Source organism: Panthera onca, chromosome B1 (assembly GCF_046562875.1).
Source record: "Panthera onca isolate mPanOnc1 chromosome B1, mPanOnc1 haplotype 2, whole genome shotgun sequence".
Taxonomy (NCBI): Eukaryota; Metazoa; Chordata; class Mammalia; order Carnivora; family Felidae; genus Panthera; species Panthera onca.
In genome coordinates this window covers 1,196,257-1,220,195 of record NC_138342.1, presented here as the reverse complement: position 1 = coordinate 1,220,195, position 23,939 = coordinate 1,196,257, and the positions used below count along the sequence as shown (strand labels likewise).

General features: G+C 59.8%; 2 protein-coding genes and 1 non-coding gene across 5 annotated transcripts in view; 1 reads left to right on the top strand and 2 right to left on the bottom strand.

Moving 5' to 3' along the window:
* Positions 1-20,641, top strand: part of NELFA (negative elongation factor complex member A) — a 39,689-nt gene extending 19,048 nt beyond the window's left edge. Inside the window, exons 3-13 of one of the 3 annotated variants that reach the window (XR_014137563.1) lie at positions 1,054-1,215; positions 2,445-2,534; positions 3,994-4,124; positions 4,220-4,289; positions 4,663-4,751; positions 5,438-5,549; positions 6,320-6,597; positions 6,696-6,795; positions 6,933-8,119; positions 8,479-16,467; positions 16,819-20,641. Coding sequence is in view for 2 of the 3 variants with exons in the window: in XM_060655561.3 (XP_060511544.1) it covers positions 1,054-1,215; positions 2,445-2,534; positions 3,994-4,124; positions 4,220-4,289; positions 4,663-4,751; positions 5,438-5,549; positions 6,320-6,597; positions 6,696-6,795; positions 6,952-7,136 (1,217 nt within the window). In the remaining variant the exon portion in view is untranslated. Of the gene's footprint in view, positions 1-1,053; positions 1,216-2,444; positions 2,535-3,993; positions 4,125-4,219; positions 4,290-4,662; positions 4,752-5,437; positions 5,550-6,319; positions 6,598-6,695; positions 6,796-6,932; positions 8,120-8,478; positions 16,468-16,818 lie in introns of those variants that run through there. The other 2 variants (XM_060655561.3, XM_081795463.1) reach the window with 2 other exon arrangements.
* NSD2 (nuclear receptor binding SET domain protein 2) overlaps positions 10,774-23,939 on the bottom strand; it is a 91,335-nt gene continuing 78,169 nt past the window's right edge. The window contains exons 17-23 of the mRNA XM_078446371.2: positions 23,348-23,617; positions 22,359-22,475; positions 14,186-14,327; positions 13,956-14,062; positions 12,813-13,017; positions 11,726-11,966; positions 10,774-11,075 (exon numbers count right to left, since the gene is read on the bottom strand). Of these exons, the coding sequence (XP_078302497.2) occupies positions 11,033-11,075; positions 11,726-11,966; positions 12,813-13,017; positions 13,956-14,062; positions 14,186-14,327; positions 22,359-22,475; positions 23,348-23,617 (1,125 nt within the window). The 3' untranslated portion in view covers positions 10,774-11,032. The remainder of the gene's footprint in view (positions 11,076-11,725; positions 11,967-12,812; positions 13,018-13,955; positions 14,063-14,185; positions 14,328-22,358; positions 22,476-23,347; positions 23,618-23,939) is intronic.
* On the bottom strand, positions 14,436-14,562 carry LOC132693487 (small Cajal body-specific RNA 23). Its single transcript, XR_009616854.1, has one exon.

Here is a 23,939-nt window from a genome sequence, read left to right as displayed (position 1 = left end):
CAGCTTCTGGCCAGTCTCAGAATACCAAGCGTGTCAACAGCCCACAAGCCGCTCCTCACTGCTCAGCTCCTTCAGGCCATGGGCTCTGCCCATTCAGGTTGCGTCTCTAGAGCGTAGAACATTCCCTGGCACAGAGGAGATGCGCAGAACTGTGTGTTTAAAGTATCACCAGTTGAGTTATTTTGAGCTTGAACTGAAAATTATTTAGAAAATTCTCGTAAATGATCAGAGAAGACATAGAAAGATGAGGAGGGCTGTTCCTCCCAGATCTCTCTGTGTCTGGAGACAGGTGCTGGTGCCCCTTAAAGATGGAGCCTGTGCTGCCACAGGGCCAGTAGCCTGGCCATTCCCCCCACACAACACAGAGTCTTTGGGAGCCCTGGGAAGCAAACCCGGGACGTCTTTGTCCTGGTGGTTATCTTGACCAGGGTCCAGGTGAGGTCTACCTCTGAGGTGGGGAAGGGCCTGCTTTGTCTTCGGCTGCAGGGGGCTTCTTGGCCCCTGGAGGGGGGTGGGGCCTGGTCCTATCGTGGGGGGGCAGGAAAAATAGGGGTGCATTTGAGCTCCTTCTTCAAGGGTTTTCCCTGAGTTCTGACTCTTGGGGGGACAGAGAAGCCACCCGAGTGCTGCTTCTGAGAGCCAGGATCCAGCAGAAGCCAGAAGAGACCACTGACAGGGGCCCGTGGAGGCTGCAGAGAGAAGCCTATGGTGACCACAGACTCACCTTACCTATTGCTCGGGGTGTGTCTGGGCATTTCCGAAGCCTGGGAATGCCGGAGACACTCTCCGAAAATTGTTGTATTGATGTACACCGGTGGGGCCCCGTCCTGGTGGGTGGCCACCCACTTGACCACCAGCCACGTGGGTGGCCTTGACTGGCGGGCGACCGGTGGAGTGGAGACGCTGGGGAGTCCGTCTTTGACGGATCAAAGCGGAAGACCCGCAGCTATAAATAGGAAACTGCACTTTGGGTTGTGTTTTCACGTCAGTGGTGGCGACGGTGGCCTGGGTGAGGGAGCTCCTAACGAGTTGTGTCGGTTCTTGAATGAGCAGTGAATGAGTGTGAAGCGTCGGCCATGCTGCCACTGGAGTGCCAGTACCTGAATAAAAACGCCCTGACGACCCTCGCCGGACCCCTCACTCCCCCAGTGAAACATTTTCAATTAAAGAGGAAGCCGAAGAGTGCCACGCTGAGGGCAGAGCTCCTGCAGAAATGTGAGTGTCCGCTATCTAGGTGCCGGGCTGGTGGGGACCCTGTCCTCTCGGGGCCGCCCTGCCGAGCTCACGGCCGCGCTTCGGCCTCGGTCTGTGCTTTCACCTTCAGAGTTCTTTGATTTATGGCTCCGAACCTGTCTTTTTGAGACCGAGGTCTGCAAAAGTTTTTTAGAAATATTTACTGCTACGCTAAACTGTGTCTTCTGAAATCTGCTCTAGAAACTTCAGAATTTTCGGGTTAAAGTGTAATCTTGTTACAGAAAGTGAAATCTGCAAACAGCGATGTGGGCAGTGATAGGTGGCCTGGCAAAAGCTCCTGAAAGGCTGGCCCCTCCTGTAACTGCCTTTTTCTGGAGTTGCAGATGGCATGCATTTCACTGTAAAGATGTTTGAGCATTTTATTTAACGTTTTCTCAGATAGTAGCATGCGAAATGGGTGTGGAAGTTACTTGCTAGAAAAAAGGCAAGGAAGTTGATTCTTTTCAACCAAATTGCAAAACATATCCCGATAAACTTTTATTTTGAATGGCTACAGAATTGGTATCGATGACATGCGTAAATGCCCTGGTTGCAAAGCATCTGGGTAAAACACACCAGCCGTTGTGACTCTTAGTTCAGAATAGACAGTGTCTTGGGTCTGGTGCTGTGCTGTGGCTGCATGGGGCTGGTGGCCCCGCTGTCCCCTGTGGCAGAGCCCAGTGCTGGGGACCAGGCTTCCGGCCCCGCCTCGCTGCTCCCTTCCCCTTCCCCAGCACCCACTGAGCCATCTCAGGAAAATCTCGTTCCCTCCTCATACTTCTGCGTCTGCGAGGAGAAACGCCACACACACTTTGCCTGATGACCACGGTCATCAGTGTCCAGTGAGGACACTCCCATCGGGGCTGCCCGATTTGAGACCTCACACAGGGTGCCTGGGAGGCCTCCCTCCAGCCCCCCTGCCGGGCCCCTCTGGAGTACGGTTCTGCCCCTTCCGGGCAGCCCCACGGCTCTCCTTACTTGAAAGTAGGTCTTCTAAGCAAAAAACCATACCATTTGCAGTCACATTGGGCTTCAGGGAACGTATGAATGTCTTTAGGAAGAGAGACCCGTGTGTGTGTGTGTGTGTGTGTGTGTGTGTGTGTGTGTGTGTGTGAGAATACTTACAGCACCTACTTCCTAGCGAGTCATTTCGTGAGCGCCACACACATGTACCGCGGGACACGCTGCTGACACGTGCAACCCTCTTACAGCCACTGAGACGGCCCAGCAGCTGAAGCGGAGCGCGGGCGTGCCCTTCCACGCCAAGGGCCGGGGACTGCTCCGGAAGATGGACACCACAAGTAAGGCCTTGCCCGCTGCGCTGCGCCCTGGCAGCCCGGGCACGGAGCCGCAGGACTCCTTCCTGCTTCTGGGCTTGCCTCTGGGTCGGAGATTGGGGTTTGACTTCAAAGACGGTTTTTCCTGGTTAGCCACACCATTTAAATGTTGGGCCCCAAAGGTGCCTTAAGAGGTGTTGGGAAAGGAACGCTGGAATGAGGAGAGCTCAGGGTTAATGCAGGTTTTCCACCTACGGAAAGACCTGGAAGGATATACGGGGACATGCCAAGAGGAGCAAGACCAGAATTTGAGCAGGATGCGGGTGGGGGGGGGAGGGAGAGGGCGCCCCCTGCACACGGTGAGTGCCGCCCCACCGCAGAGCTTCGGGACTGACGGGACTGACGGTGGACTGCGAAATGCCCCGGTGGCGGGTGCTCCTGGGCCGTACCTTCTTCCTTCCCTCAGGGCTGGAAACAGCCCTGCGCGCACATCACCGGAGCAGATAGGAGGAGCAGAGAACAGGTGGCCTGGAGCGTGCCTCCAGAAGGCACCGGACAAACCAGCCCAAGGGCAAGAGGCAGGGCCCAGGGTGACCAGGCAGCAGGGGAGGGGTGTCACCTGAAAACAGAGGGCACCCTGTTGGAGCCGACAGGGAAGCCTTGCGGGGTCCCTTCTAGAGGCCCGCCCACCCCGCTCACCGGAGAAAGCTCTCAGGTTCTCCACACCCCAGCAACGTGTCCTGAGGGCAGTGCTGGCCAGAGGCTGCGTGTGCCCTGGGCCTGGCTCACGGGGGGAGACCTGAGCAGGAGCAGGCCTGCGGGCTGAGCATGGAGATGGGGTCCCGGGGGCGAGAGTGGGGAGGTGCTAGATGCCCAGCGGTGGGGGGGCAGGCCCTGCTTGAAAGGGAAGGTCGCTGTGTGTCAGGTGACTTCTTTTTGACACACTTAGGACCAACTTGAGGAAGGGAGGGAGGGAAGGAGGAAGGAAGGAAGAGAGGGAGGGAGGGAGGGAGGGTGATTCTGGCTGCAGCGTGTGGGTATCTAGCCTTTCATGGTCAGTTTGCTGGGAGGTACAAGAAGGGAGCGTGGGTAGAAGTCGCGTCCGTGCCGTCGGAAGCTCGCTGTGTTAGGATGGATGGCTGCAGACACGGTGTCTGTTTTTGTTCACGTTTTGGCAACAATATCCTAGATTGGCTGTGATGTCATTGCTTCCTATGGCCTTGCCCTCAGACTCGACACCTGAGCTCTTGGCCACCAGGAGAGGGTCGCCCAGGGTCGCAGGTGTGCTGGTGATGTCGCCTCCACCCACCCTCGCAGAGACACGGCGGTCCGTGGGAATTGGGGTTGCACCCGCTGGGCTCGCGCATGGTGTCACGGGGCCGGTGAAGCGGGCGGTGTGCTGGCAGGGTGGCCTCGCTCCTCAGAGGGAACCGTGAGAGTGGCGGGAGACGGGCCAGTCCCTGAGGTCCCCACCTCTTTGCAGCCCCACTCAAAGGCATCCCGAAGCAGGCGCCCTTCAGAAGCCCCACCACCCCCAGTGTCTTCAGCCCCGCCGGGAACCGGACCCCCATCCCGCCTTCGAGGACCCCCCTGCGGAAGGAGAGGGGAGTGAAGGTAGGCACTTCCCCTCTGGTATCCGCGGCCTCACGAGACCGGCCTCGGTGTCCCTCACACCGCGGGTAAGGGCCGGCTTCTGTCTGTTTCGACAGCTGCTCGACATTTCTGAGCTGGACATGGTGGGAGCCGGCCGAGAGGCAAAGAGGAGGAGGAAGACGCTGGGTGTGTACACGGGGCTCCCTACAGGGTCTGGGCTGCCCTCCGCCCGGGCGCTCGGTCGGGGAGCCGGGGGTCAGGCATCGGGGTGGGTCTGGGCTGCAGTCCATCTGGGGGCTGCGCTTCCTGGCCGGTCCCTCTCCCGGTGACTCGTCCCGCCGGTGGCTTTTATCTTGACGCTAGGTCCTCAACTTGGGGCGCGGTGATCACACGGGGCAGGACTTCTGGAAAATGAGCTCACTTTGTTCTTTGCCTGGAGACCGTGTTTGAAGCACACGTTCAGTGTGGCGGTTCGGGATTGCACCCCGGGGGCCCGCTGGGCCTGCTCGTGGGGTGCGCGCAGTCGGGGCCACTGGCGAGGACTCTGTTTTGTCAGCAGATGCGGAAGTGGTGGAAAAGCCAGCCAAGGAGGAGACCGTCGTGGAGAACGCCACCCCAGATTACGCGGCCGGCCTGGTGTCCACACAGGTGGGGCCTGGGCGCTGCAGGGGCGCCTTCCACAACCGCCCATCTCCCCCCACCCCCCCCCCAGCTCCTCACGCGGCCGACATGTGGTTAGCCACACAGTGTGCCCTGTAGGGAGCGTGTGTGTGTGTGTGGATACGGGTGCGAGAGGCGTTGCACTAGGGCTGTGTGTGCGTGTCCCACATGTGCTCTCCGGGGGGCTCTATGGTGAGTCTCCTCACCTCTAGGCCTTGGTTTCCCCTCTCTAGTGGGGACCTGTCTTTGGGGCCTCAGTCCCGCCCACAGTGGAGGGGGTCAGCGGGTAAGCATAGTCTGCTTCTCGGATTCTCGTCCACGCAGACCATCCCCACGCAGCTCGTGGGGATGGGGCCATGGGCCAGGGCTGGAGAAAGGCCTTGTGAGCATGGCTTGTTTCCGGCCCAGTTTCCTTCTGTTGTGGAGTGGTGTTTTCTCTCCTCCTGGCTGGCTGGTTTGGGAAGCCCCCCCCTCCCCCGCCCCCCACTGAGGCAGGTCCAGATAGGGGCTGAGGAGAGCAGTGCCCGCTGTCCTGCCCCAGGGTTGGGAGTGCCTCCCGTGGGGGTGGAGGATTGAGTCTGAGGCTCACAGGGGAGCCGGCACAGGCCGGCGTCCAGGGGAAGCACTGAGCCCTGGGTCTCTTCTGGGAGGGATTGTAATAAAATCTGTTCCAGAAACTCGGATCCTTGAACAACGAGCCTGCGCTGCCCTCCACGAGCTACCTGCCTGCCACCCCCAGCGTGGTCCCGGCCTCGTCCTACATCCCCAGCTCCGAGACCCCACCAGGTGAGCGGGCAGGTGTCCGGCTCAGCCTTCTCCAGACCCCTCCCCAGCACCCACCCGGGACTGCCGCCCGCTGGGGAGGGAGCAGATCCTCCCTTGCTCACATGGCGCTTCCCTGGGCGGCAGGACATCTGTGCTGGTGCAAACCCCAAGTTTTCACCTGCTCCGTCCTTTCTGGAGGCCCCTTCGTAGGGCCCAGTGGGGAGTGGGGGAGCTGGAGGAGGGAGGGGGTTGCCCAGCTGACGTCGAGATAGGGTCCAGGGATCCCCTCACAGTCCCAGAATTTCTGACAAAAAGGTGGACCCAGGGTAATGGACTTGACTCTGGGGCTCTGGCGTCACCGGGCTTAGCTTTGCCCTCCGGGAGCGGAAGTGGCCAGAGAGGGCCATGGGGGCCAGCAGCCCTGTTGGGCTGGAGGAGGCTGCCTTCCTGTGTTACCAGGGCCGTGGGGGGGGGGGGGGGGGTGTCGGTAGGGAGGGGTGCGGGGAGGGGGCTGGGCCAGGCCTGGACATCTCCTCTGCCGTCTGGAAGAGCCTGAGACTCCCTGCTCCTGCGGGGCCCGGAGGTGCTGCCGGTGGTTCAGGCTTAGGCCCCAGCTTCGGCCAGACGGCCTCCCACTGGGGACTCAGAGGCAGGACGGGGTCTAGCAGTCAGGGCCTGGGAGGTGGAGCAGGACCTGTCCCCTTGTTCTAGGGGCAGTGGAGCCCAGGAGAGCTCAAGGGCGGGGGAGGGTGGGTCCCCCGCCCCCTCACCAGACCGCATTCTACTTACAGCACCGTCTTCTCGGGAGGCTGGCCTGCAGGCCAGCCGGCCGCCTGAGGAGCCCAGTGCCCCAAGCCCTGCGCTGCCAGCACAGTTCAAGCAGAGGGCACCCATGTACAACAGCGGCCCGAGCCCTGCCGCATCCACACCCTCAACGCCCACCTCTCCCCTGACGCCCACCACACCCCCGGCCGTCACCCCAGCCGCCCAGACGCCTCCGGTGGCCATGGTGGCCCCACAGACCCAGCCCCCTGCCCAGCAGCAGCCCAAGAAGAACCTGTCCCTCACGGTAGGTGTGCCCTGGGCGGGCTGAGGCCTTGCCCGCCCACAGCTGCAGTGGGGGCGCCCACAGTGCCCGGATACCCACACCCCTGTCCACGCTTGCAGAGAGAGCAGATGTTTGCCGCGCAGGAGATGTTCAAGACGGCCAACAAAGTCACACGGCCGGAGAAGGCCCTCATCCTGGGCTTCATGGCCGGCTCCCGAGGTAGGTGTGTGTGGCTGGCCCCGGGGCGGGGGGGGGGGGGGGGGGACGGGGGGACGGCGGGATGGGGGCGGGCAGGGGGACAAGGGCCCCAGGAGGGGCGGGGGGACGGGCTCCTCAGTCCCCGGTGCCCCGCCCAGCAGCCCCTGCCCTCCGCAGAGAACCCGTGCCAGGAGCAGGGCGACGTGATCCAGATCAAGCTCAGCGAGCACACGGAGGACCTGCCCAAGTCGGACGGCCAGGGCAGCACCACCATGCTGGTGGACACCGTGTTCGAGATGAACTATGCCACAGGCCAGTGGACGCGCTTCAAGAAGTACAAGCCCATGGCCAACGTGTCCTAGGGGCCGCCCGCCGCCCATGCTGGCCTTCGCCGTGGGGCTTGGCGGGACGGCCGCTCCCCGGGCTCCACCGGGCCCCAGCCCGCTAAAGCTTTAGGTTCATTTCTCGGGGGTGTTCTGGACTTGTTTTTTAAATTTTAATATGGGTTACCTTTTGTGTGATTTCAGATACTTTTTTGGATTCAATATTACATTTCTGAATGTTCAAGTTAACCAGAAAAGTTATAACTTCCTAATTTTAGCGACAGCTCTGCTTATTAGACTTTTATCTTTTTTATTTTTTCTTAAATTCCACTGACCACGAAGGAGGGCTTTTCCTTGCTAGTGCGACGCTCTCCCCGCCCCACGAGGTTGAGGGGACCAAAGGGATGCCTGGCGCGGTGGACAGGGTGAGGTAGGGCTGCCGAGTACCCCAGGGCGGGAGATGCGGGCCGCGCTCACCGCCCGCAGCTTTTGTATTTGTCTTTTGTACGGTTGTGAGCGTTGAGACCGGTCTTCTGGTACCTGTTTTCATTGTAAAACTATCTGAGTAATTAAAGTCTAGCTTTTCTAAAGAAAGCCCCGCGGCGGTGTTTCGGGCCGGCCCGTCCTCTCCTCTCTGCTCCAGGGCCGCAGCCCCCATTGGGGTGGGTGGCGGCGGGCTGGCAGGATGGCCACTCCCCGACTAGGGGGAGCCAGGGTCAAAGGCTGTCCTCAGGGAAGACGGAGGACCCGGGGCGGGGCTGAGCGTCCGCTCAGAAGAGTCGGCAGCTCCTGACCATTTCACCCTCGATGGGGATTTGCTCATCAGAGTGTTTAAAAAGGGGGGAGGGGCATTTTTCCGAAAGGAGAGCTACACTTACTGTTTGTGGTGTTTGCTATCCCTCCGAGGCCACGGTCAGCTTCTACCAGGGCAAGTGAGCGGTGGAGCGACAGCCTGAGGACAGAGCCCTCCCCGAGGGAGGGCAGGCGGGGCTGTGCCAGCAGCCTCGGAACGACCACGCAAAGTAAGCGGAAAAGTGGGAAAAAGCCCAGAACTTCAAAACGCAATCCCATATAAAATAAGTTTAAGAAAAAAAGCCTTTAAAAAGTTTTTAATACAAAAATACTCACATACAGTTTTCCAAACACAGCTTCCCACTTTAAATGCTATTCTCCGACTGGCGGTTCCCGAGCCTACAGTTCGTCTAGCCCCCCCGCCCCCCGCCCCCCCGCAGGAATTTCAAGTTTTTAAGTCTAGCGAAACCGGCGAGAGCACCGAGTGTTCCTATGAGGAGCCTGACCTCATTCTGTATGAAGCGTAGACACCAACAGGCACATTTCAATTCATATTTAATTTCTGACAGGGCATTTCACATCTCAACAGGGTACGCTGGACAGCACGACGCCCGCGACAGCATTTCCCTCTAGTGACTAACATCCAACACTATGCTGCTCAGAGGATACCGAGAATTTGGCAACAGTCCTTTGCGTTAACTTTCCTCAAAACAGGCTTATCTTTAATTCCTGGAAACCAGGTAGTTCTGGAAGATGGGCACGATACACACTGTGGTTTTTAGGTCAAGATAAGAATTTCAGAGGCGTCAGACGCGCAGACCTGAGTTCGTGTGAGGCCCAGGAAGCAAGGGAGGCGGGCTGTCCACGCGGTTCCTTACCGACCGGGGCAAACGGGGTCGCTGGGCCACTCCAGTCCCCACAGTGGTCCTATTTCCTGACTGCCAGAGTGGACGTGTCCTTGTGCCCCGTGCGGTGTGCGAGGCGCCCGGGTCCCCGGAGGCCAGTGTTGGCACGGGAGGGCGAGACCTCGCAGGCCACGGGCACAGCACCGGTCGTTCTGACGCTGAGGGATCCGGAGGTGTCGGGGCGGCTTTCGTTTTGTTTCTGCTTCACATTGGTGACAAAGGGGTGAAGCTGACGTTCCTAAAGACCGAATCACCCCCGCCCTCCCCCCTCCCCCCCCTCCCCCCCCCAAAACGAGCTCTCCCTCAGATTCAGAGCAAAGCCCTGGCAGGAAGGCCCTTCGAGCTCAGCCGCCGCGCCTCAGCCTTGTTGTACTCGGATTCGTAAACCAGTTTTCTAGAGATTTTCAAAGTTAGTGTTATTTGCTCATTAGTTTTAAGTTTTTGGAAAGAGGGTAACCATGTTTAAAATAATTTTTCCAGCATTTCCTTCAGATCGTAGACTTTGAAAATATCAAAGTGACTCAAAACTCACAAGATTTTACTACTGTCAAGTACAAAAATAAGTTAATCTGCTCCCCAAAGTGCGCTGCAAAGCCAGTCTGATGGTCTGACTTCTGGTGGGAGAGGAGAAGCGAGGGGCGAGGCTTCACCCAAGGCCCTGGGCCATGAAGAGCGGAGCCCGCAGGCCTCGGGGATCCCTCAGGCCCTGAGCCGGAGCGCCAGGGCATGGGAACGCTGCTGGGCTCGTCGTGGGAACAACCTTCCAGGTTGTTTGGGGAAGAAGGAGCATAAATCTATGAACCAATCCAGTATTTTCTTGGGACGATTTGAGAGAAACGAGTTCTACGCGGAAGCACCCCACAGTTCCCCGGGTCCTACTGAGCAAGTGCATTTCCAGAGGTCACCTAAGCCACACGCAGGAGGGGTCCACTGATGACCAAGCTCTCGTGTCTCCTTCGTGGCCGCGGATGGCTCCTTCCTCCAGGATCACGATAGGAGAAGGGCAGAGGGACGCCCGGGTGAGACCCTGTTCGTAGCGAGCGAGGCCCCGTCGGTGCCACGGAGCCTCATACCCGAAGCAGACTCTTCCCCGTGGTCCGAGCCCAGCAGAGACCGCTGCCCCCAAGAGCTCACGTCACCAAGCCACGGAGAAGCAGTTAAACGGGGGGGTCCGGGTCCAAGCATGTCCTGCAGTTGCATGAGGCAGAGGCAATGATGGAAGAGAAACAGGAGAGACCTCGGGAGTTTTCAACAAGGGACGTGTGTACATCTCTGTTCTCCTTCGGTTGTTTTAAGAAGAACGAACCAGAAACAAGCATCTGCTGCTGAGTATTCCATTCCCTTCCCTCCCATCGTCAGCATGGAGGCTGCGGGCCCCACGGGGCGCACTTGGCTGCCTGGCGTCTGGGACCCCTGCCCTTGGTGCTCCGGACTCCCCAGGGTCAAGAGACACTTCCAAAGAGAAGAGACCTTCGTGCTCCCAGGAGCTCCTCCCATGGTGCGGCCAGGCCTCGTAAGGAGTAAAAGTTAGTGACGTCTCACAGAGAAGTTCCAGGCCTGACACCCACAGATGGCGCCTCGGACCCCCAACACGAGTGCCTGGCGGTGGCGTCCTGGCTGGGCGCGTGTGACCAGCACAACTCCCGTTTTCTATGAACAGACCCCCAGGGGTGACAGGAGAGTAGCAAGTAGGTGCAACGGTCCTAGACTCTGCGTCTCTCCTCAGACCCCGAAAGAACAATTTTCGGAAAAGCCTGTCTCCCACGTGCTCTGGGTCCCCAGGGTGGGGAGCACCTGGCCGTACCCTGCTGCCGGGACTGTCCCCTGCCGGGCCGCGGGCGCACAAAGCCCCGACAGAACCATTTCTGTGAACTTGGCGCTTCACACAAACTCACCGCGGGGCCGCACCCCCACCGAGTTGGCCCCTTTCCCTGGGAGAATTCAGGGCCGCATCAGTAAATACACGTTTCAGTCGGTGGTAATTTGTGAAAACAAGTTTAGCAAAAATATATTGAGAATAAAAGCCAGAAACTGGTAAAGAAAAGCCCAATGAAAAAAATATACAAAGTCTTCCCCCAAATGTTGGTAAGAACCTAGTGCGTTCAGGGACAGGCCCAGGTGAGATGCGCCAGACCTGGCCTGGGCCGGGGAGGCCGCTCCGAGAGACCCCACGCTTGCAAGGGCCACGGGGTGGCGCCATTCAGTCCAAATCCACGACAGAAAAAACTACGGGACAGCTTACAACACTGTCACTATCACCACTCCTGGGGCCGGCTCCTCACTAGGATGGAAAAGAAGCATTTTGAGGAAAAATTTCACATTAGTACAAAAAACCCCAAAACCATACAGCTGTTTCCAGAAGAGCAAAATAATGATCAAAATCATGGTTTCCAAGGAATCCAGGGTCTGAGTCCTTGCCCGGGCCCCGCCCTGGTCTCTCCTGAGTGACGAAGGCAGGTGAGCTGGCCAAGTGACTTTGTTAAGATGAAAGAGATCATAGTGAGCCTTTAGAAAAATACTACCCTCTACATTTCAGGTGAGATAAAAACATTTCATATGCCAATTAATTTTCAATTATAACTTTAACCTACAAAAATAGAGTGGGAGGGAACCTTGACATTCTCAGAAATTCAAGTGTAGCTGTAATGCTGTGTAGTAAGGCTTGTTTGTCCCGGAACCTTCTGAACCTCGCGGCTCAGACGGGTCATCAGTGCAGACGCAGCGGGCGCTGCTGAGGATGGCTCAGTGGTGGACAGGCACTCCCTCCCAGGAGGCCTACACGGCTGTCATAGCGGCTTCGAGCTGGGTCCTCTGGGCCAGGACCCCCCCCCTCCCTCCCCCCCCCCGCGGCCCTCCCCCCCCCCCCCCACTCCCGGAGCTGGCCAAGCCACTGCCTGGCGCTATTTGCCTTCCGTGACCCTCCGCCAGCACCTCCTTCTCTTCCTCTTCCCCTTGGACTTGCTGGGTTCCGGAAAGGGTTTCCCAGTCTGGGCGCTCCGGGCCGACACGGCCCCCAGGTCATGCTCGCAGCAGCATGGCCGCCCGTCCCGCGTGGAGCCGAGGGCCGCCCCGTCCTGGTGCTCCTTGCAGAATGAGTTGGGGCAGAAGTGGCAGAATGACGTGGAAGGTCGGCCACACACGTCACAGTGGTGCCAAGGACATTCCCACTTCCCTGCAACGAAACACGAAACGTGAGCCGGAGCGGCGGAAGCATCAACGACTTCTAGCGTTTGCGTGGACCGTCCGGTGAGACGAACAGAGACGACACCGCTCCTCCCCAGGTGACGTGGAGAGGAGCGGAGGCCAGGCGGGCCGGCCCGGCGGGGGACGCGGCCCACCCCCGGGCCCCGCTGGCACTCCGGCTTCTCTGTGACCTCGCCGTGGCCTGGACCGGCTTTCTACTGGGGATTTGATCTTTCCGGCGTTAATCTGCACCAGCTTGCTGCTCAGTGGGGTCACCACCCCGTCACCTGCACACTTCCCTCTCGCGTCTGTCCAGAAAGTCTCGTTCTGTCATCTTTTGCACACGATCTGTTTTCTTTTACGATCAAACGTGTTTGGCTTCCCTTTGTATAGATTTTGGTTTGCATGAGGATCTGTTTCGCTTCTGGACAAGTTAACATGTCACACACCCTCACCCGTCATCCCTCCAGAGCAAGGCTGTTGAGAACAAGGCGGAGCCCGCCCCGTGTCCCCCTCCCGGCCCCGCGCGTCCCAGGCTGGCTCCGGGGGCCCCCTTCCTACGACACCCAAGGCTGGGCAGAGCTCTGTGCCCGGAGCCCGGCCCCACTCCCACGCCGGCAGCCCTGGCTCGGCAGCCACTCGTGGGACCTTGGCCCAAGCCCCGCTCCGGGCGGTCCGAGGGGCTCCCCGGCCGTGCCCGCCGCAGGCCCTGACTCCACGCACGGACCTCCCTGGGCCGGGCCTCGCTACCTGAGTCACCAACGAGTCTGTGACCGGGAGAGGAGAGCCATCGACAGGGACCCCCAAAGGCCGCCGGGGGGGCCCGCTCACCCACCGAAGGGCCGCTTGCCCAGGCCCAGGCACGACAGGTGGTAGGCCTTGGTGCAGGATTTGCGGTCACACAGCACCAGCTGGCCGCCGTCCCCACAGCGGAAACACTCGTCCTCGGACTCCTTCTTCCCTTCGCCTCTGGTTCTCCGCCTCCTCGTTCTTTTCTTGGTCTTTTTGCCCTTTTCCTCTGAAGAAAGGGACGTCGAGGTCTAAAGTGAGAAACAAACGTGCTTTGTTTACGAGACATGCGTGGACCAAAGCAGTAACAAAAGGAACCACAAAGAGGGAGCACAAGAGCCACGGTGCAGGTGCGTGCATCTGCAGACTCTTTCGCCTGGCGAAGACCGAGCGGGGACCAGGCGTGTGCCTCGGGGGGGTGGGGGGGGCTCATCCCACACACGCCTGTTCTGCCCCACGGGTGACCACTGAGCACAGCGAGGAGGACCAGCTCTGCCAAGAGCCTCTGTAGTAGCGGCTGTCAGCGCCTCCCGGATCTGCGGGCGGGACACACAGGCCCGGAGCGGCCCCGCCCCCACGGGATGCGCCCCTCGCTCTTTCCAGTAAGAACCGCACTGTGAGCGACAGAAACAAAATCGTGCCCTCGGCTGAAGCGGCAGACCCCCGTGGACATCCCAACTCCGGGCCAGATGCCCGTGATCCCCCCCGTGTTTGGGGGCCTAGGCAGGCAGGTAAGTGGGCCCCAAATTCATGACCTGCCCGGAATCTCAGAACGGGATGCTCCTTGGAAACGGTGTTGATGCGGATGTGATGTGTTAGGATGAGGTGCGGCTGGGGCAGGGCGGGCCCTTAACCCAGAATGACTGGCATCCTCACGAGGAGAGGAAGGGACACAGAGACAGGGAGAAGGCCCTATGCAGATCAGGGCAGAGACGGGAGTAATGCGTCCACCAGCCAAGGAACGCCAAGGCCGGCTGGAAACCGCCAGAAGCCGGCAGAGCCTCCAGACAGAGAGAGGCCCGGACGGCGCTCTGGCTGCAGACTTCCGGCCGCGTGAGCCATAGGAGCCCGGAGCCCTGCCGCCCACACCCTGCAGGGACCCCTCCTGCCCGCCAAAGCTACCCGCCAGCCCGGAAGAAGGGACGGACGTGTCCGCAGACGTCAGAAAGGCTGGCATCCGTGACTTTACCTTTGGTCTGTCCCCAAGGAACCCGCTGCAGTTGGAGGCCCCGCACCGACAGACTGTCTTCTCGTTACCCAAACAGTCGAGGTTGTAGTTGAAGGTCAGCTCCGTCCCTAGGGGAGAAGAGACACGCGGCCACCCTGGAAACGCGTTCGTCAGGCCCACAACACACACTCCTACTCGCTCACGTCCACACCGGTGTCACGGCCTCGGGGGAGCCCGCGGATATGTCGTACCTGCGGGGATGTCGCACACGGCAAACAGGCCCACGCGAGTGTCCCCGTTCACCGTCCACTTGAGGGTCTCACAGTTGGGCTGGCAGCTGTGATTCATGAACCGGGAGTAGTTTCCTTTGGGGCCAGCATCAATTATCCGGTCCTGTAAGGTACAACTCAAGTTTCAAGTCGCATTTAAACGCGGGGGTGACCCTTAGCCATCACGCCCTTCTTAAAGGGAATTTTCACCGTCTCTCCCACTGGCCGACGATGTTGTACTGGAAACCGTGGTCTCCTGTGTCCACTCGGACAGGACGCCCCCAAACCAGTTCTCTGTTTCTCTCACTCACGGAGGGCAGGTCAGGACCACGTGGCGAGGACCAAGCCCCAGCGAGTCCCGGTGAGGACGGGGCCGCCAGCAGGCGCTTCCCCACACCAGCCAGCAGGTGACAGACAAGCCAGGAGGGACGGCAAGGTGTCACCACTGACAGCCGCCAGAGACTCACATCGACGGGACACAAACGACAGGACCCCGGTTCCAAAGGAGCAAAGGATAGAACCACACGATTCCCGAAGATCTGACCCAGACGCACAAGCACTTTGGGAAGGTGTCCACATTGCCAAGCAGTGGAGGAAACGCAGGTGAAAAGGACAACGGAACCAGACGCACTCGGTGACCGCAGGAACGGGTTTGATTAAAGCAGCCCGGCGCGGGCGAAAAACCACAAATATGCGCACACCGTGGCCCTGCCCTGGGGCCGAGCCCGCGACGCAGCACTCGTGCACACGCCATCACCGTCCAGCAACGGGACGGTGCGGCTGGAGGTCCCTGCCCCGTGAGGGGGGCAGCCGAGGTAAGAGATGCACGGGGGAGGAGGGCACTTAAGATCAGGCACATACAGCACTGTGGTCACGAGTTTGTGCAAAGCTCTGTGTGAATGGGGTGAACAGACGTGCAAACACACAATCTACACCCACACCAGGTGTTCCTTTCAATACAGAAATGCGATCAGAACGGGCTCGCTCTGCAGTGTGCCCTTTCCCTCCGCATAGGGGCCTTTCACGGCCCGCACAGTGTTCCTTCCCACAGCGGCGGAGGCCCTGGCCCCACAGCTTCCACGGCGTCACCGGCCCCAGGGCTCCAGGGTGCACTTCCTGGCTGAGGGCCAGCATCCCTGGGCGACCTGGTGATCCGCAGCTCCCTCCCTATGTGTGTGTGTGTGCGCGCGCACGTGTGCGTATATTCTGGATACCAGACCCTTGGTGACTACGTGTCAAATCTTTCTCTTAGGACAACACTCGATTTTTAACTTGATGGTACCTTTTCTCGCTCAAAACTTGCCCGGTTTTACACAACTGATTTTGTTAATCCTTCACTTTATGCGTTCGGGGTCTTCGACTAGCCTCGCACAGCCTTCTCGAACCCCTAAGTTACACAAGAGACCTCCGGTGTTTCCTGGCTCCTTACAGCATCTGGAAGATCTACTCTTGTGAGCGCAGCGAGGGGGCACCATTGCCCAGAGGTCTGTCGTCCGCCGCCCCGTCACTTGCCGCTGAGACTGGGCCACACCGTTCACGGGAACGCCAGGGAGCGTGAGTGAGTGCCGTTCAGTCCTGCGGGCTTCGCCGTCTGCGTGGGCTCTAGATGGCCCATCGACACTTACTTTTATAATTTTTTTTAACGTTTGTATTTATTTCTGAGAGAAAGCGAGAGAGACAGAGTGCTCTGCGGGGGCAGAGAGAGAGGGCGACACAGAATCCGAAACAGGCTCCAGGCTCCGAGCTGTCAGCACAGAGCCCGACGCGGGGCTCGAACCCACGAGCTGTGAGATCATGACCTGAGCCGGAGTCGGACGCTTAACCGACTGAGCCACCCAGGCGCCCCAACGTTTACTTTAAATTGTTAATATCTGCGTGGAGATCACAGCGATTTGACACTTGGGAAGACGCACATTGTGACGACATTTCCTCTCAACCAGAAACGGAGCCGTGTCTCGTTCATTCACGTCCTCTCACGTGTCCCGCGGGAGAGCCGTCGCCAGTGTTTCCGCGTGTGTGGGGGGGGGACCCGACGCCGGTGCGCAGGTCGTCCATGAGCCTTCCCCCATGCCGCCGTGTCCGGGGTCAGGAGCAGCAGCCACAGCATCTTGTCTCCTTCCTGAGCCTTCCAGGCCGAGAGTCTGGGACGGATTTTCACAGCTTCACCAAACTGGAAGAAATTTCTCTCCCTTCTTTTCCCGGTTTCCGAGTGTTCAGGGAGCGGGGCTTACGCAGCCTCAGAGGATTCCGCGGCACTCGTTAAGGTGACAGTGGGTGTGCCTTCCTGTGTCTGTCAGTCCTGGGCTGTGAAGGCCCCTGCGCTCCCGGGGGGCGGGGGGGGTGCTTCTCAGGGGCGCACCCTCCCCTCCTGTGGGCCCCAAGCCCGCTCCCTCTGCCCCATCACTGGGCCGGGCCTGGGATCTGCCCCTGGGTGGGGGTGGGGGTGGGGGAGGGGGAGGGGGTGTGTCTTTGGAAAGTACTGGGCACCGTGTTGGGGGGGGGGGTGGGGCGGGGAGACGGATGTGGCTTTTTACTTGTGCTGTTTGCTAACTGCTAAAGTTGTGCGTTGACTTCAGTTCCCTCATTAACCGTGTTCTCTCTGTCTGTCTGTCCAGGGCCCCTCCCTCTGCCTCGGAGGCAGACGCATGGCAGACCGGCTCCCCCAGCCTCTCCTGGCCTCCCTGTTGCCGCTCGAGGGATGTGGCGCCGGGCACGCGCTCTGCACGAAGGGGTCCTTGCCGCCATCGAGGCCTTCCTTTGAGCCCCCGGACATGGTGGGGCCGGAGTCCGGCCTCACCTGACGGGGGCCGCCCGCCCCGCACACGACTTGACGCTCCAGCTTTCAGAATCTTTCTTTCTACGGACAGCAGAGAAGCAGGCTTTGCTTTACAGACCACTTGGGGAATCTTTAAACAGGTGAGTTAATTCAATTCCCTGTTTACAGATAGGACGATACGCCGTGCACAAGTCTGACCTACCAGCCTGTTCTGTTCGCACGCGGGCCTCCTAAGCCTTTCGCCGCGAAGGAACGCGGATCTCGTTACAATTTTCCCGTCCTGTTGGCAATCTGGAGTTTTGTCCTCCCGACCGCCCTTTATAAGCAGCCCGGCATCTCCGGCCGTGTGTGGCACCCACGGGTCTGCCACCATGGCCTCAGTGACCCCACCTCGCCAGCACCGCTCGGCCACCTTCGGTCTCCCTCCGGGAGCTACCGGCTCCGATCCCCGGCTCCCACCGGAGGTGACCTGGGCTGCCCTTCCCTGTGTCGGGCACGATACCCCAAGCGCGCTGTGCTCCCGGACAGTCTCCTGGCTCCGCGCCTCACACTCGAGCCTCTTACCCTGTAGCCGCTGCCCCTGACGAACCGCTCAGCTGGCCGCAGGGTCTCTGGTCTCTGGCCCTCTCTTCTCCTGAACACCGTGTGGGAGCTGACCCTCTGTGCTCAGGCGCGGAGCTCTGTGTCCACAGCTGGCAAGCCAGCCTCATTCCCTTCCCTGGCACGCAATTCAGTGTCTTCGTCTGGCTACCGGAGGGTTTTGTCACACCCATAATTTTGATACAATATTCACCACGCTGGCCGTTCTGGATGGATTTCCCGGAAACACAGCACCGTCTTCACCTCCTTCCGGTGTCCGGAGCGCCCGCGGTCATGCAGAGACTGTCCTCGGCCTGTGCCCTGTGTTGTGCTGGTCTCGTCCTTCCCCGCTGTCTCCCCGCCGCGTCCTGCTCAGTCCCCACGTCTGTCCCGCGTCTGCCCCGCGCTCCCACGCGTTCCGGGCAGCTGAAGCTTCTGCTGGGAGATGCCGGTCTCCTCCCGTTCCACCCCACGCCCCCTGCGTTCCCGACTCAGCCCTGCCTGCCGTCCGGCCGCCTCCGACTCCTCACTCTCTCAAGTCCAGTGCTTTGTGACGGCACCCGTCCCAGTGGCTTCTCTCCACCACAGGCAGCTTCTGTGGTCCCTTCACCACCCCGCTCGGAGGGCGCCGGGGCTCCGCAGCAGCCGGACTCAGGGAACGTGCACCGCGTGCTCTGTCTCGGGCACCTTCTCTCTCTCGGAAGACGGCCCTTCCCGAGCCCGTCACTCCTGCCTCCCAGGAGCCCCCACACCTCCTGTCTCCGCTGCCCCCTTCCGAGACTCAGTGCTGCTGCCCAGCAGGTGCCACCCGCAGACGGCTCTTCGTCTCTTCCGACAAAGGCACTTCCTGGCTGATGGCCTGTCTGTCCCCAGCCCCACCGAAGACGTACTCCATATACTTTTTGTTGCTGTTGCTCTGGGAGCGAGCAGCCACCCTCTCCTACCACAGTCCCACATGTATTTTAATGTTTACAGGTTCCTGTTGCTGCACCGTGGGTCCGCTCCTGTCTCCTGTTTTCTTCATTGACCTTCTTTTAAGATCTCTCCAAGCTGTTAGATACGCATTGAGTTCCTGGGTCTCCTCCACCCCCACAACTGCACCCAGTAAGCAGGGGAGTGAGGACCCTACTAAGGCCTCCTCCTTGGCTGCTGTGGCTGTTCAAAGTCTACCTTATCTGATGCTAATGTACTACGAACAGCCTTCTCTGCACTAGCCTTTACTAAGTTTTTAATTTTCTAGTGCACTTACAAGCTTTCTGCTTCCTTTTTTTGTTTAACTTTTTAAAGTAATCTCCACACCCAACATGGGGCTTGAACTCATGACCCCGAGATCAGAGAGTCCCGTACTCCACAGACTGAGCCGGCCAGGCACCCCTCTAGTTCATTCTTAATACATAAGTCGCAGAGCTTCAGATCAGATTCCTGGGGTGCCTGGGTGGCTCAGTCGGTTAAGCGTCCGACTTCAGCTCAGGTCATGATCTCACGCTCTGTGAGTTCCAGCCCTGCATCGGGCTCTGTGCTGACAGCTCAGAGCCTGGAGCCTGCTTCAGATTCTGTGTCTCCCTCTCTCTCTGACCTTCCCCCGTTCATGCTCTGTCTCTCTCTGTCTCAAAAATAAATAAACATTAAATTTTTTTTTTTTTTTTTAAATCAGGTTCCCGTATTTTAGCCAGTCTAAACCTTAGTCTTATAAATTAAGCCATTTACATTTATTGTGATCATTGCCACACGTGTATTTTTGTATCCCGTGCATGGTTTTTTGTTTTTAAGAGAGAAAAAACAGAGGAGATGGGTAGGAGAGAGAGAGAGAGAGAAAGAGAAAGAGAGGCCCAAACAGCCTCCATATTCATTGTGGATGGAGCCTGATGCAGGGCTTGAACCCACAACTTTGGGATCATGACCTGAGCTGAAATCACGAGTTGGACACAGAACCAGCTGAGCTAAACCCATGCTTTCTAATTACCCTCTTTTCTCTTTTTACCTCCCTCCTACCTCACTGTCTACTTTCCTCATGCTCCTTTCCACTCAGTCGACGACTTGGAAGTCACACCTTCTGTTTCTATACATTTAGTAATTTTCAGTGTAGCTTTAACATGTATACTTTGCCAAAGTGGAAAGTTGGTGACACCTCACCCCCGCATCCACACAAAACAAGCAGCTCGCAATGGCTCCGTGCCACCACTTCCAACCCCTCTGGGGCCGTCAGCCTGCCCTGCCCCTGACGCCACAGCCCCTGCTGCCCAGCAATCACCACCGTGGTTCCCACGGTGCCAGGCAGCCAGACCCGTACAGGTGTGCCCACTGTGGATTCGCGTGCACACCACACCTGCTTGCGTCTCGCAGGTCACTTCTGAAGCTCACTCTGCTTCCTCAACTGTGGTGGTGCTCAACTGTGGAGTGGGGGCTACCACCTGCCACTCTGTGCCGTGTCTTCAGGCCGCGGGTCACACGTGGAGGAGTCTGACTGTCGCTCCTGGAACGTGCTCCTCTCTCTGCCACTTTCAGTCTCTGGTGTCCCTGCTACATGTCTTTGCTGCATTTGGGTTTTTTTTTTTTTAATAGCATCTCTAGGTATACGTTTATTTTTAGTTATGCTATTCAAAACTTGGGTCAGTTTCCATCAGATTCTAGAAAATCCTTTTGCCACATCACCCTTCCCCCATTCTCTTGTCTTTCCTTCTGGAGCATCTGAACATGTCTGCCTTCTGCGTCTCCCGGCCTCTCCGACAAAGTTTTCATCTTCCCTTCCCGTGCCACGGCCGACAGCCTCTCTGGTCCCGGCTTCCGCTCCAGCCGTTTGCCCTGTGGCTGCCCAGCGTCTCCTCAGCCGCCTTCTGGGCTCATCTCGACCACTGCGTGTTAGCTCTCGGTGTGAGGCGTGATCGCCACGTCTCCTTTAATGGCTTCGGCCGTTTCTCACACGCTCACTTAAGACTTGGTGCCAGACTTCAGTCTTGCTACTTCTGGCTCCCACCAAAAGCTGAGACTTTGTGAAGGTCCTGCTTGAGGACATCTTGTTCCACGGCCCGGTAAGCGCTGAAGTGGGACTTGCGCTCTTTTTATGGCAAGGACGTGACGTGAGGTATGAGTTGTTTCTCTCTCGTGGGCCTTTGGCTTTATCTTCTCTTCAGTCAGGGAGCCTAAGTGAATTATTAGGGTTCAGCAGTTTCAGGGACCAATCTGTGTGTTAAATGACGAACCTGGCATTTCTTACAACACACGAGTGGTTTACATTTTGACTCCAAAACCTGGTAAGACACGCGTTTCAAGTGTTAAACTTCTAATAAAACAACCTCCCTCACCACTACCGTCTAAAAGGGAGGGGGGTGGCAGCGGGAAGCCTGAATCCACTACCCTCGGGGCCAAGCGTACGGGCCCCTCGCCTAGGACTACCGCCCTCTGAGGGGTCTACACGGGTGCCTCAGCTCCAGCTGCCCGCCAGGCCTCCGAGCAGGCCTTGGCGGTGGTCCCCACACGAGGGTCGGCCCCCGGAGGCTGCACGCGCTCGCCCCTGCTTCCGAGAAGCGGCCTCTCTGCCCCTCACCCGCCACCCTACACAGGTGTTGTGGGCAGTCGGTCCTCCCCCATCCACAGCTGGGTGTTCTCGTACCACGGGATCCCTGTTTGCCAGCCTGTGGGGTCTGCCGGACCCGCCTCCGGCAGGAGCTCCGGATGTACTGTGCCCCCCGACGGGCCCAGGGAGGAGCTCCGCCCCCCTCTGGTGCAGGACCCTCACCTTTCTAACCAATTCCTTCACCTTGAACGATTTCGAACTTACAGGAAGAAACACGGAATGCTACAGCCGACGCCCGTACCTCTCACCCGGACACGCCGCCTAACTGACACTTTCGCACGTTTGCTTTCTCCTCGTCACCTAGCCCGCAGAGGTGCCCGCGCACACGCTCCTTCCCTCGCCCTCTGCCAGTGAGTTCCTCGGACACGTCAGCGCTGTCCTCACGAGGAGCTCCCTGTGCAGACACTTAACCGTCACGGACGGCACCGTGTCCACAGTGGGGTTTCCCGCACGGTCTCCAGGGGGTCCCGTCCGGCATCCCAGCCCCAGGGTCTAGGGTCCCGGCAGGAAGCGCACACGGACCGCGGCATCCGCCTCGTCTCCTCGTGGTGGGGCCGCGGCCTCCCTGGGGACGACCCTGCGAGGTCCCCGGGACCATCCTAACCTGGTGCGTGATCATCTTCTACCTCGTTTCCGGCCATCCTTCGCGGTAGCCACCCGCTCCTGCTGGACGACGGCCTCAAGGCCAAGCAGCGGACACGAGCCTCGCGACCGCCTTCCCCACGCACGGCGCTCGGGCACCACAGAGGCCGCCCCTGGGGTCAGAGCAGCCCGCCGCGCACACACCCGGGAAGGGCCGTCCTGGCGGGCGGGAGCCGGCCCGTGAGCGTCCCGGATGCACCTTCTTCCGTTCACCCCCACCGGCAAACGGGCGGCGTGGCCCCTGCTCCGAGGACATCGGTCCCTCTGGCCGACGTACCCTGCAAACTGCACACCTGGGCTGTGCGGCCGACAACGTGTAACCCTCCTCATCTTTTCTCCTCTTTTCACCGACCCTTGGTCCGGCCTGTGTGGTACTTTGTGCGCGCACCAGCGGACGCACGCGGCCCCAGGACGCCCTCACGCGGACAGGCCCTCAGGCAGCTGCCGGAAGGCGCCGTGCCCCTCAGGAGAGAACGGCTCAGCATAAACGGCTGAAGACCGGGCCACGCGGGCGGGACCACAGACGGGCCTGTGGCCCCGGGGCACAGCGCAGCGCACGGCCCGTGGGGAGCTGGCAGCACTACCTTGTCTATGGTGAGCATGTAGAAGTGTGTGATGTCGTTCTCGTGTGCGTGTTTGATCCTCGCCATGCACTCCTCCTCGTCGATCAGCTCGCCGACGTACTCATTCACGAACTCTCCCTGCAAGGCGGAACAGCACACCGTGACCGTGGTAAACAACGGGGTCCGGGTGCAGGAGCCCGCGCCCGAAGCGCCCGAAGCGCCCGGAGCCGGCACCGCGCGCGCGTCACGACGCGGTCCGGGGCGCGTCTTCCCAAGGCCCTGCAAGTTCAGGTCTAGCTCGACGACTCCATGCTCGGCTGTCAGGGAACACTTCACCCGAACGTCCTTCCCAAAGCGGCACCCTAACTCTCGCTTCCTGCAGCAACTGCCTCTGGGCACCCTGGCGGCGCACCACGAGCTCCCACACGGCCGGCTGCCACGGCTCGCCTTCCCTAGCAGAGTCTACACGGCGAGAGCCCGGAGGAACTGGCCGCCGAGGCGGGCAGTGGAACCAGACCCGCAGGGGCCGTGCGCGTTTCAGAGCCGCTGCTCCCGCCCGGGATCGGCCCTGCACCAGACCTGGGGTCTGAGGCCGCCGCCCCCCAGGCCACGGCCTGGCCTCATAAGCCAATTCCGGCTGCCTCTCTACTTCCGGCTGCCCGGCCTAGGACGTGGGCAGGCCGTGTGTGTGGCCTGTGGCCTTGACGGACGACCCGGTCCCGCGCTGCCCCGGACGGAACAGCCGCCCGTCCAGGGCAGGGCTCCTTCACGGTCTTTCCTGTCATAGAGCAACCACCAAAATGCCAAGTGGAGGCCAAGTCAGGGGCCTGCTGAGTTTTACCTTGCTGGACAGCAGGCACGTAACGTTTTACGACATTCAACCGTAGAAACTCAGACTTTTGAAAAACCCCGTTCTCACGTGCGTGCAAAAGCGTACTAAGCATATCCAAGCGTGAGCCGCCAGCCGGCCCAGGATTTCTTGCAAGCAAGGAAAGGGGCTCGGCACACACCTTTCTGATGTCCCGCTTGGCGACCAGGCCCCACCCTTTGCCGTCCGTCTTGATGATCTTGGTCTCGGGGTACTGGCGCTTGGTGAAGCACTGATTCTGGCAGTACTCGCCCGCGGGGCACACCTGCGGGTGGCACTCGAACATCAGCATCCGGTTCAGACACTCCGAGTCGAAGCCGCAGGGGTTCTCGTCGGTGGGCTTACAGTTGCACTTGGGGATCTCAGAGATGTCAGCCGTGTGGATCTGGACTTTCCCATAGGGCTTGTTCACCTGCCGGGGACACGGGGGCGCGTCAGACGAGAGAGCAAGCACCCCGGCCTCCCGCCGGTCCCCACGCTCCAGAGGAGGGTGGCGGGGGGGAGGGGGGGCACGGCCCCCACCCCGCCCGTCACTTCACGTCCCTCATCCACGCTTGCCCCGCCAGGCTGCCAGAAGACAGGCGCACAGGCACGTGCTGAGCACGGGGCAGGGTCCCTGTAGCCGGGGACCCGCAGGCAGGTGACCAGGGAGGCTCTGCCCCGGCAAACTCGCGGTTCACGGTGACAGCACAAGAGCAACCCAACCACAAAGCCACAGACAGAGCGGAAGAGGG